At 39.4% G+C, this 12,836-nt stretch overlaps 2 protein-coding genes across 11 annotated transcripts in view; both read left to right on the top strand.

Annotated features, from left to right (window-relative positions):
- Positions 1-6,101, top strand: part of LRRC1 (leucine rich repeat containing 1) — a 95,606-nt gene extending 89,505 nt beyond the window's left edge. For both annotated transcript variants that reach the window (XM_071741719.1, XM_071741720.1), the window contains one exon: positions 5,930-6,101. In XM_071741719.1, the coding sequence (XP_071597820.1) occupies positions 5,930-6,082 (153 nt within the window). In that variant the 3' untranslated portion in view covers positions 6,083-6,101. The remainder of the gene's footprint in view (positions 1-5,929) is intronic.
- A 3,043-nt stretch (positions 6,102-9,144) lies between these two features.
- The window catches only part of MLIP (muscular LMNA interacting protein), a 104,718-nt gene continuing 101,026 nt past the window's right edge, over positions 9,145-12,836 (top strand). For all 9 annotated transcript variants that reach the window (XM_071741718.1, XM_071741714.1, XM_071741711.1 and 6 more), the window contains exon 1: positions 9,145-9,354. In XM_071741718.1, coding sequence (XP_071597819.1) covers positions 9,160-9,354 — 195 coding nt within the window. In that variant the 5' untranslated portion in view covers positions 9,145-9,159. The remainder of the gene's footprint in view (positions 9,355-12,836) is intronic.

Below are 12,836 nucleotides of genomic sequence, written 5' to 3'. Positions count from 1 at the left end.
TTCCTCACCTCACCCTGGTTGCCTTGCCCACCTCTACCTTGGGTGAAGATTAACTGTGGGTAAGGAATTAACAAAGTGTTAATTCGTGTAATTCTCTCTCTTTAACTTGTATTTCCTGCACACATCCTTCTGGGGAGAAGGTTGCTTTTATCTGTTGTTTCTGTCTTCAGGAGTGAAGCATCACATTGCTTTCATTACAAGAAGCCAGATGCCAGTTTGGTCTGACCCATGCAGCAGTTGATCAGCTCCTTCTCTGCTGTTCTTGCTGGATACATTTTAGCATCTTCTTTTTAAAGCTGTTACTTCAAAATGCAGCTGTCTAATCTTTTTTTTAGGCATGACTAAGGAAGAAAATTTGATGTAGGCAGTTTCTTTTATGAATACAGTCATTATAGAATAGGACCTTCTTCACCTGGCAAATGCATGTTTTCCTTGTTTAGTGAGAAGTCTCAATTTCTTATTGTGCAAATCTATAACAGATATTGCCATTATCCATGATGATAAAAAAGTAAAGTTAAATATGTAACTGTAACATTATTAATGAGGTTTATGCAAACCCCTGCAAATGCTCTCAGCTGGGTAGATTTCTCCCTGCCTTGAATTTCTACTAGCTGAAGGGTATCAGCCTTAGCACTGGTGCCAGCACTGACATAACATACCTGTTATGTCAGGTATTTCAGAAATATGTACCATGTAGCTGTATGGAGTTAAACTAGGCAGGCTTCCCTGTGAGAGGTTTTTTTTATCTGGGAAATATTTTCTTTAGAAATGGGTCTGTTTGAATGATGGTTAAAAGTATGTCAGGTTTTATTCCATAAGGCCAATCCAAATCCTTTTCCCCTGCCCTTATTCTTTCAAAATTTGGCTTTTCATGTTTTGTATCACCTGATTAACAGCCTTTCTCTTTGGCCACTGGCCTTGTTCCCAGCCATGGAACGTGTCACTCCTGGTTACACCTTTCATGTGACGCTCGGCCTTTAGCTGTGACTCTTGCCTTGAAAGCTTTCTTCTTCTGCTAAGATTAGAGTATGGACCTGTGAGGGAGAGAAGGGGAAGGGGAAGGCTAGTAAAGGAGAAAAAAAAAGATGATGGGGATTGTTCTGTTTAGTTTTGGTTTTGAAATGGTTATAAAAAGACATAATTATTTGTTCTTTATGGATAAGAGTTAACTGGAAGATAAAAATCATTAATGGTTAACCTGGTCATCTGATTGAAAATACCTTAAGAAGGTAATTTCAACTGAAGCATCATAGCTAGTTGTGGGTTTGTTCCTATCCTGTTTCAATATGAAAGAATTCTGGCTGCAGACACCATAGCAAAATTGCCCTAGGTTATTTAGCTGCGTCAGTTTTACCACTTCTTGCAGTGGACTAGGAGTGCAGAGACAGCCCGTGCCTCTGCTTCAATTCAAGGACTCCAACTGTCAGTGGAGGGTCGTAATTCCATTAAATGAGAGTGTCTGTAATAAATTGATATTTAGCTATGCCTGATTAAACAAAAGTTTTTACTGGATCTTTTTGCTGTCCAAAGTCTTAGTGTTTATGTTGAAAAAGTGTGAGAAAGACGTAAACAAGGTAATGAAAGGAATTTGCATGGGTTTGATAAGGGCATGTCATTTGTGAAGTTTACTTTTTAGGCAGTGAAAATATAATTTCAGGGAGGAAGGAAAATAATAACATGTTTCAAATGATTAATCATGCTTTTTTCTGAAAAAAAAAAGCAGCATTCTACATATTTTGATGACTTGGAATTGACTGGTACTTATTTTAATAATGAGTGCATGATGATGGAAAGTGAGTAGGAGGACTTTGTGATATCAACAGAAATATTTTAAACAAGTTCAGACAGCAGTAAAAACTAAGAGAGTAAAACTCTGGAACAACACAGGATCCTGGATAATCTGTCTTCCTGTACCAGGATCAACTTCTTCTGAAGAATAACTGATAGAAGATGGAAATTCCACACAGTTCCACATGCCTTATGCAAGCAATTCAAGCTCAGTTGCCCAAGCAAGGGTGAAATCCCCTGGGTAGTCTAGGAAGAGAAGCCATAGATTCAGAAAAAGATGGAACAAAAGATAATGCAAGTTAAGTTTAGAGTTGTTTTGTTACCTTGTTTGATTTGGTGTGGTTTGTTTGGGGGGTTTTTGTTTGGGTTTTTTTTTAAAAAAAACCAAACACAAAAGACAAAGCTAGAAGGAAAAAGGAAGCTGTTAAAACTTATAGTATGATTTTCTGGAGCAATGATGGAGAGTCCTGAATTCACAGAGGATAGTTAGGTGAAGGTGGAATGGTTACAATGATTAGAATTGTGATCAGTGTTTCTTACATCCATTTTGTGCTAGCTGTTTTTTGTTGTGGATTTCTTGGGTTGGTTGGTTTGGGTTTTTTACCTTTTGATGCAAGAGAAAGTAGAAGCCTGAACCTCTTTTCACTGAATGGGACCTTGTAGAAATGCACACTCTGCTACTTAATTGGGTTTGCTCTCAATTTGCAATTGCGTAGGTGGCACAATCTTCAACCAAGAGCTGTTTTGTCATTGGTACCTATGATTCAGCTATGAGGAAACCAGGTGTCCTCTCCATCCTGTCAGGGAGGCAGGAAGGGAGCAGGAAAACTGCCCACAGAGAAAGTACCAGGGGTGAGTTTGAGGACAGCAGCAGTATGGGTTTGCACAGGGCTTCAGGGGGAGAGTGGGAAGGGAGAAATGCAAAAAGTAGAGAGACAGAGGTTATGGTTGAACTTGGAGCAGAGTGTTTGATTTGTCAGAGAAGGTCTCCAAATGGAGTAGGTGGATGTAGCTTTCATCTGCCTGAAGGGTCTACAGAGGGACTGCTGTGGATAGGAGCTGAGCCCTCTTTCCTCTCGGGCAGGCAGGTTTGCAGCCTCTGCAGCACTACTGGGCTGAGATGTTGCACGTTGGAATGGGCTGCCCAGGGAGGTGGTGGATTCTCTGTCCCCGGAGGTTTTTAAGAAGAGACTGACGTGGCACTCAGTGCCATGGTCTGGTAACAACAGTGGTAGTAGATCAAGGGCTGGACTTGATGGTCTCAGAGGTCCTTTCCAATCCAGATGATTCTGTGATTCATCCTCTGCAGTGGAAAGCTGGTCAGTCATTTGGTGCTGATTCTGTGGCACCAGAAAGATCAGATGAAAGACTTCTCCCAACACCACTTATTCATGGAAGCAGTTGATGCAACCACTGTAGATGTTGTACAAGCATGAACTGGTGTGCAGATGGTTGTCTAGCAAGGAGTCTCTCCGGGGGCATCAGCAGGAGAGTTGTGCTTCTAGCAGGGAGGGGATGTCCTCTGTCCTCCCAAGGCTCCACCACAGCCCAGGTGCTACAGGTATGCAGGCCTGGGCAGAGGAGAGAGTGTGTCATCAAGGAAGTGAAATGAGTTTTCGGGAAAGTTGTGAAAGCCTAATTACAGCTTGCAGTGTATTGAACACAGGGAGAAATGTGAAAGAGTATTTGTGTCAGAACTGAGCGCTCTATGGGATTCATTCCTTTAGCAATATTGTCACAATCTCAGATTTGGCTTTTTTTCAGATCATTAATATAAAATAAATAAAAAAAAAGAGGACTAATTTGCTTGTGATAATTAACTAAAATAATTGTGATAATTGTGATAATTGACTAAAATAATGAGTATTTCATAAGGTCTAAAACAAAAGAATCTCCAAAGGACCTTTGTGCCAAATCAAAACTCTGAGTGTGCACGTTTGAGGGTGGTGTGGAGCGGAATAATCCACAGGAACTTCATGTTGTTTGTTTAAATTGCTAAGGTTATGCCTCACCAACAGCTAGATTTATTTTTTTTTTTTCTGGCTTCCATTTCATCAATTAAATTCTTTTGTGATTGTCAGGCCTAGTTCCATCATATTTGAAAGATAGAAGAATCAGGCTCCAGAAGTCATGAAATGCTCTAAGAAAAACTTTTTCAGATAACTGGTTTAGATTCCTTGGAAGAGGGATCACTGGGGAGTAGAAACACAGTGAGGTGGGTGTCTCTTCTCCCAAGTTACAAGTAATAGAACAAGAGGAAATTGCCTCAAGTTGTGCTAAGGGGTGTTTAGATTGGATGTTGGGAATGATTTCTTCACAGTGTTTTGTCAGGCACTGGAACAGGCTGACAGGTGGTTGAGTTACCATCCCTGGGAATATTTAAAAGATGTGTAGATGTGCTGCTTAGGGACATGGTTTACTGGTGGTGTCAAGGTTAAGGGTTGGACTTGATGATCTTAAAGGTCTTTTCCAACCAAAATGATTATATGATTTTATGATAGAGTTCAATAACTGACACTCAACAAGGCTTTCCAAAGGAAAAAAGAAGTACAGGCAACTCTTCTTTCATACTTACTAATGCAATGCATGCCTGGTCCTGGGGATATGTGCACATCTCTTGTAGGTGGCACAGCACTGCAAGCAAAACTCTTCCATGAGCTTTGAACAGTCAGCTCAATGAAATGCAAAGTTAACTGCATATTTCTGCACCAGTTTCTGAGGTGGCAAAATTTCAATATATGATCCAGTATACTGCCAGTACATATAGGATGTGCATTTGCTGTGGCACAAAGCAGATGGCTGCTGCCTGCCATGAAGAAAAAAACATCTTTTAACAATGAAGAGAGCCAAGAGAAACATCCATTGTGTGGAAAGCTTATAAATGCTGTCAGATGGGCATGACAGAAGCAAATCTTCCCAGGAGTTACTAGCTTGGCAAGTACTTAGTCTCTATATATGTTATTGAAAGCTTCCAGAAATGTATCCTTAGTTTAAGCTAAAGGGAAAGAAACAGAAACAAAACAAAACCAAAACTGAATTGGAGATTGTTTGGGGAATAATTAATATAATTCAATGCAGCCACTAAGCATGTATGTGCTCATGTCATTTCCTAAATCAAATAATGTAGTGCAAGGAAGTAATATATAAATGGTTGAATTGTGTGCTGTCAACGTTAAACATTCCTATAAAGCATGAAAAAATGCAACCAAGTAGCTGGTAATAAGAAATACTACCTTTCCTAAAAATTTTCAACATCATGTTAAGATGGACATTTTATTTATTTATTATTATTATCATTATCATTATCATTATCATTATCATTATCATTATTATTATTATTGTTATTTTACCTGCTCAAGTTACTGTAATATCTGTTTTCATTACATGGTGTAATATACGTATTTTTAATTAGTGAAAATTAGAATGACTTTGTGCATCCGAGTTGAATTTGTGGTAATCTATTCATTGATAGAAGCCATAACTGATCCATTATTTGTCTATAAATCAGAAACCTGACAGTATTCTCTTTTCTCAGATACAGAATTAAAAATTAATAAGCATTGCAATATAGTTCTCAAAGAACAAAAAAGTCTTGGCTAAAAATTTATATGAATCTAATCCATGTATGCATATTTCTTAACTAATGAATTTACACATTGATATTTTGTCTTAATGTTTCACTTAAATATATTTTGTCAGTTAAAAAGCCAAAATGTGTAATTTTTCATGGATCAAGAATTTATATGCTTTATTGTCTCTGGTCTCTAATCCTTTAATTTTTTCAGGTGCATGAGTTTAGTGAATAATTAAGTTAAAAGCGAATGTACATTTTTCATACTTGTCTTTATTCTTTAAAGACTTTTAAATATTCTTTAATATTTTTTCTCCTTTCTTTCCTATAATTTTAATTTTTTTTTAAATTAGCTAACGAGAGGTAAAGGCAATTTATCTCAATTTTGCTTTCATGACCAATGCAAATTTTGGTATAGAACAGCTCACCTGCCAGGAGCTCTGCAGTGTGACATCTCTCGCTTGTTTCTCTGATCACTCGCTTCCCCTGTACCTTTACAATACCCCTTTTAAATGATTCTCTTCTTTTGACCTGACACTCTTCTTTGCAATCTTTTGCATCTTGCTGAAGATCCCCAGGATCATCCTCACGCGCCCTTCCACTTCTGATGAAGATACCGACCAGTTGCCCCCAGACCCCGATGACTTTGAGCCCGAGGAGCCTGACAGTGCAGAAGGCCACGCCTATTCGGACTGTCTGAACAGTGCTTTTTATCCTCCCTAATAAAGTACTTTTCTGGAAAGAGTTCACTGGTGGTTTTCTTTCCCCTTGTTCAATGAAGTTTAATGCAGTACTTGAACCGCCGTGCCTTATTTGTAGGGAAGAGCATTACAGGGAGGATGGATTTGAGCTGAGGGAGCAGAAGCTGTGTTATTATTTCTTTGCCTTGAACTTTCCTTCAGCCAGAACTTGAGCACTTGAAATAAAATGTGCTGGGTGAGGTTATGGGAATGTCAGCACATGTTTAATAGGCACTTGTAAAGGTGTCCTACAGCACTAAAATGCAGTGGTGAAAAGAGTGGGTGAGTTTTATTTAAAAGGTATTTTATCCATTTTGAAACACACTGGAAAAATTGCTGGTTTTGTTTTTAGAATCTTGTGTCTATGTTTTCTCCCTATAGCTCACCCTCTTGTCTACACCCAGGTTCCTTTGAATTGTCCCTTAATGTCCTTTTCTATGAGAATAAAAAAACCTGCTTTGTCTTTTAAATAGTGCTGATTTTTTTCCCTGCAGTTCAATATTATTTCCTTTGGAATTCTGTATCTCATTCTAGCACAATAAAGAATAATTTCCTCAGGTAGATTGGCAATACAAATGTATATCAAGGTTGAATGGGACCTGTAAGTTACATTTTATTAGATCTAAGTGCAGGAAGTCTCATATACAACTGTGCACCAGCAAGTGAAATGGGAAGTTATTTTTCCCTCTCGAGGAACTGCCTGTGACTTTTTTATTTCTTATCCTGAGCAGAAAACCTTAATTTTTTCTTACAGCTCTATGCTAGTATTTCATGTGTATGAGATACTTAAAAGTAAATGTTCCTGTACAACAGTGTTCACTCATTCAATTCTCCCCACTACTATTCAGGTTTCTAATGCATTTTGAAGTGCTTGAGAGCCACCTTCTGTGCTTAGTCTTTATTTGAAGTTCCAACAGTGCTGCCTTAACTCAGAGGTGGGGTTTTAGCCCTGCTAGACCGGGATGTCAGGACTTCTTTTTCATGTGCATGAAGTGTGCCTTGGTGGGTTTTATGAAGTGTATACAGTTAATTTTTCTGTAAATACAATATAATATAATATAACTCAGTGAGGTGGTAAATTCTCATGTTTTATTCACATTCTGAAAGGTTTCTCATATGAGCATCAGGCTTGAATGAATGCTGGTAGTGAGCAAGCTTTTCAGGAATTAAGAAGCTCCCAGGGGAGTGTGGTTGTCACAGAGCTAGAACAATATCTCCTACCAATAAAAGGAGTATTTTATTTTGAAAAAATAGATTTGCATTAACACTATGATGTCAAGATTTCTCTTGGCTCTCAAATGCATCCACTGTGGCTTTTTCATTATCTTGTACATCAACATTTTAATTGAAGATAATTTATCAGCCATAGGAATATAAAACTAATTTTCATGCATTTGCAAAATGAATACTTTAGAATCTTTTATGATTTTAGTAGCAAAGACCATATTGTGTACATAAGCAATTCGGATTAGCTGAAGTGATGTTGATAAATGAAATTGTATTTTAAAATATTAGCTTCCCATCCCTCTTCTTGCCTCAAAATAAACAAGGTTTCTCCACCACAAATTAATGTTTGATCAATGTATATTGCAAAAATATAATCAAGCTTAGAATCCATAAACACTTTGGCAATCCAGCTGGAAACATGGTTTATTATTGCTTTATCATGTCTTAATAGACTGCAGAAAAAGCAAACTCATTCTGCTCCTATAAACCAGCCCTGGGCTGCAGAATAAATTGCAGTTGAGAGTTAGTGAAATAAAGGAGTTCTGTTGAGAATTCTGTTTTCATTCTTTTTCCTCCTCATAAAGAGGTGTGGTTGAGATTCTTCATTAGGTCTTGCAAGTCAAAAGGTTTGCTATCAAAATTATATGCTCTTAACCAAATGCTGTCAGCAGTCAGATAACTTTTAGACACTTGGATCTTTATTTGTCCTTTTCAACTTTTCAATTTGCCTTCAAAGTAAATTTTATATTGCAGGGTAGAGATTTTTCTCTGTGGACAAAAAGTGAACAAAGTTTGACAAACGAACCCAAATAAGTTTGTAAAGGGATATGCAACCAAATACATCAGTCAAAGCCTTTACTACACATTTATTTAGGCTATGCTTAAGGGAATAAATGCTGGGGCAAGTGACTTATGTTTTGCTTTTGTTCTGCAAAAAAGGGGCAGAGCTGGAGGTCAGCTGCTGGTGTCTTTATCAGCACTGAGTAATGTCTTTTTTTGAGGTTTGGTGTTTGATAAGAGGGGGCAGAGACAGAATGTGGAAGAAGTGTGATGGGAGTTGGTTTGTTAGTGAGTGTTCGTATCTTGCACTCTTGCACTCACTCTTCCTGCTTGCCTGGGAGGTGCCCAGAAAAATGGGTGCCTGCCTGGGGACCCAGTTGCTTGTTTTCTGTGGGGCTCTATCTTCTCCTTGTTCTCAGCTGTCAAAACAGTCAAAAGATACCTAAGAAACTACTTAATGCTTTCCTAATGTTTTTTGTTAGCCATGTCTCATCATTGCTATGTCTACCATTGTGGAGAAAGAAGGCAAGGCAAACAGCACCACAGAATATGGGAAGAAAAATTTAATTTTTTTGTGATGCATTTTAATGTTTTTTTTTTGTAATATTTTTTGTTTATTTAATATTTTTATTATTTTATTATTTTAATATTTAATGCCTGGAATAATTTGATTTGCTGTGATACAGCAGTAACATTCAAGGACATCATGTATGTATAGCTGAAACAATGGGTATCCAACAAAAAAGAGCTCAGTTGTTCTACTGCTGTCTGTACCTGTGGAGGATAACAGCTGCAGGACCTTGCCAACACAAGGATGGTCACTTCAACACAGCTGACTTAAGAGAGCCATGAAGAGAAGAAAGCACTTACAGCCTCCAGGGACTGCCCTGTCAGAGGAGGCTCAGAGATCTCAGAATCAATTCACTTTGATGTTGAAACAGCCTTCCTTGGTTTTATCCTCAAACATATTCCAACTTGCCCTTCCCAAGAAAATTTGTGAAGGAGTCAGTCTCCTGCTCCCCATACTTGACATGTAGGGCTCTGCTTCCTCACATGCAAAGCAGAGAGCTGCTGTGCCTCTGGTGTTTCCCTTTTTCCACGCCTGCTCCCTTCTGCTCCCTGCGTGTTTGCAGAGCCAGCGGGGTGGATCGGGGAGCGACAGCAGCAGCTGCCGGGTGCCGCAGCAGGAATGTGGTCCCACCTCTCCTAAGGATCAGCTTCCCACCCTCGGCTCCCTCAGCTTGGAAGGTAAGCCTGCTCCCTACACAGTCCTCGTGGATCTGGGGTGCTTTTTGTTTCTGCAAGGAACATGCCATGAAATACCAGCCAGAAACTCTGCCGAGGTCCTGACGTTTCCAGGCATGTGCATGTGACCTCGGGTGGGCATGCTGGAGTAACCTAGGGCTGGGTTGGCATTCTGGGGCTGAGGGAAGGATGGGCACCAGAAATAACCTGGAAAGCTTAACTTGTGGCTACAAACAGTGAAGGAACTTACTGAGTTTTGTGTTTGCTTTTTTTTTTCCCTTTTAACTTTTTGACTTCTTACTTGTAGTCCTATACAGACTCATAGTCTGTATAGGAACACGCTATAGTTCCTATAGTATAGTAACAGGTTCTCCAGAGAGATTGTGGAGTTTACTTCTCTGGAGACATTCAGAACCCACCTGGATGCCATGTGTAATGTTCTCTAGGCAATCCTACTCTAGCAGGAGGGTTGGACTAGATGATCTCTAGTGGTCCCTTCCAAATCCAATGATTCTGTGTGTCACAGAATCATCTCCAAATCAAACCCCTCAAAATCATTGCAAATGTGATTTCTGTATTAGCCTGAGTTTTCTTTACTGGTATATGAGGTGGCTTTCAGCTGTGTATAGTATGACAGAGCACATCAGGGTCTGAATTTATACTTTTGACTGTGGAACACTTACGGTGTGTTTGATACTGAGCAAATAAAAGCCACCGGCTTAAGAAAGAAGTGGTACAGATCTATTGTGTGTCATACAGCCAGTGACTGGCAGTCCTGGGCTGCTGCCTTGTCAGGCTGAAAATGAAAATTTGCAAAGAATTGCAGTGGCCACATGAGTGAAAACACAGCTGAGATGCCACACAAATTTTAGGATAGTTGCTTGCTTCCTTTTCCAGGAACAGAAGATCAAGTGAGCACAGAAAATACATCTGCTTAAGTGGTTTATTTACATGGTACTGCTATTTTGGATACTCAGTGCTTGCTTCTTAATAAATAAATAAATAAATACAGCCCTCCCACTCAGCTTCATCTCTTGGCCTCTTTTTAGGTTCTGCTCTGAGAAGAAAACCAGGTGTTAGAAAATGGTAATACAAAGAAGTAATTGAAAATAGCACAGTAATTTAGGCAACTTCTATAACATTCTTTTTACTTAGCACCTGTTTGTAGTTTTCCTTTGCAAAGTAAAGCAGGAAATATACAGTTTTCTAACTGTATTTCAGAAAGTCCTTTGAGTAAATTAACCATTATATCTATGTAGAAGTAAGAAATATCCTTGCATAATTCTATACACACGAAATCTTTTATGGGTAGAATCATGTTTTTTCATTAGATTTAGCACTGCAATGTCATTCTGAGCAAGGCATGGAAGATAACAAGATCATGTCAGCCTTTCTACATGACCTTCAGGGTCCTTACACATACACATCCAGGCTATGGAAGAGGGCTGCAGCCAGCAGTGTTTCTTGTGCTGCCCAAGTTGAATGCAACAGTGTGAAGTTTGGCATCATGTTCTGTTGCATTCACAGCTTTTTGCTCCTGTTCCCATCACCAATGCAGTGTCCTCCAGTTCCCTAACACTTGGACAGATGCATGATGCATCCAGAATATGAATTTCCATTTACAAGAAACAGAGCAATTAGGTTTTCTCCTATCCTAGTAGTTTAATTTTAACATTGTGTGTGTGTTGCTTTTATGCAATCCAGTGTTCGGGCTGTAGCAGCCACAAAGTGAAAGGGGAAGATGTTACATTTTTTTAGTGTGCTACAAGAAACCTTTACAAGAATGTTAGTACAAAACACTTGTAAATATGTTGGAATTACTATGAGTGAAGTCACTTGTCGTGGTTTAATCATAGCCAGTAACTAAGCACCACCCAGCCACTCACTCACTCACCCACTCCCCTTTTTGCTGGTGGAATGAGACAGTTTAAAAGGACAGAAAAGGAAGAAAAACTACTACTAGTAGATTATACAAAACAAGTGATGAATAATACCACTGCTTACCACCTGCTGACCAATGCTCAGCTCATCCTCAAGCAGCAATCACTTCCCCCCAACAAATCTCCCCAATTTATATGCTGAGTATGACATTATATGTTATGGAATATCCCTTTGGCCATTTGGAGTCAGCTGTTCTGGCTGTGTCTGCTCCTGGCTTCTTGTACATCTCCAACCTTCTCACAGGTAAGGCATGAGAAACTGAAAAGTCCTTGACTTGGTGCTTAGCAACCACTAAAACATCACTGTGTTACCAACATTATTGTCATACTAAATCCCAAACACAATGCTGTATCAGCTACTAGGAGGAAAATTAACTCTACCCCAGCCAAAACTGGGATATCAATTCCTAATTGCTTCCTTAGGTCTTTCTGTAGCAGTCACCTTTGACATTCACGTGGGCAAGCTGACAAAAGAAAACAGTCCAAGGCTGTCGAAGTAGAAAGTATGAAAATGATTGAAGATTAATTTTTACAGCACTTAATATGAGTGCTAAGTAACACACAGCATAAACTCCAGATGAAAATCCACTGATGCTCGTATAAATCCATATGGGCTTATATGTGCCTTGAGCCCTACTTTGCTGGTTTGCTGCAGCACTGGCAGCCTGCTCTTTCCCCAACACGGGTCTCCATTCCCCAGCATGAGGAAGGAGCAGCTCCATTGGGAGCTTCTGTTTGGGAAGCTGCCAACACCCAAGGTATCCCAGCCACTCCTGGGCCAGGGCTGGGGAGCACACTGAACACAGGCAGCTGAAGATGCCCACCTGAGATGCTCTAGTCCTTGTCTGTGATTTTAAACCACTGGAAATGGTCAGGTTAATGGGAGATGAGGTGACTCAGGTTTTGCACCTGTGCCATAGGAATGGTTGGTAATGTAAGCAGCAGTGTAATGTAAGCTGCTGTTGGAACCACACTGAAGACCTCTTAATGTCCTGCTCTGTGGTACAAAGGCATTAGGCAAGTCCCTGGACATAGGGATAAGTTTCGGCCTCGGAAAAGATTTATAAATACAGACATCTTGATACTGTTTTCCTTCCTGCTGAAGAGTGCAGAAGAGCTACAACTTTCCTCTGGGTATTATGTTGCTTACTTGTCCTTCTTATTCCAGCATGCCAGGAAATGCAGTGAGGTGTATTTTTACTCTTATGACATCAAGCTCATATTTATTCTCTCTACTGTGGCAGCCCTTGTAGAGTTGACTGGTTCTTTGTGTTTACTGTGCCATACTCACTCATCTGCTGGCTGCCTTACACTTCTGTAAACATAGATAAAACAGAGACTAAAGAAGTACAATTGTCACTGGAGTAACTTTTTCTTTGTTCTGAAAAATGTTTCTAAACAGGAGCACTCTAGGGCCTTTTTTTTTTTTTTTGTCAACTTCTCAGATTTAAACTGTATAGATTGCTGCATGTCAACTTCTTTGATTGCTTTTCTTCATATCTGATCCCCTAAAGATTACATGAGTGTAGCATCTATCAAGAAACA

Source organism: Heliangelus exortis, chromosome 3 (assembly GCF_036169615.1).
Source record: "Heliangelus exortis chromosome 3, bHelExo1.hap1, whole genome shotgun sequence".
NCBI classification, from domain to species: Eukaryota; Metazoa; Chordata; class Aves; order Apodiformes; family Trochilidae; genus Heliangelus; species Heliangelus exortis.
Note: the sequence above shows the minus strand (reverse complement) of the source record. Positions and strands in the feature narration are given on the sequence as shown.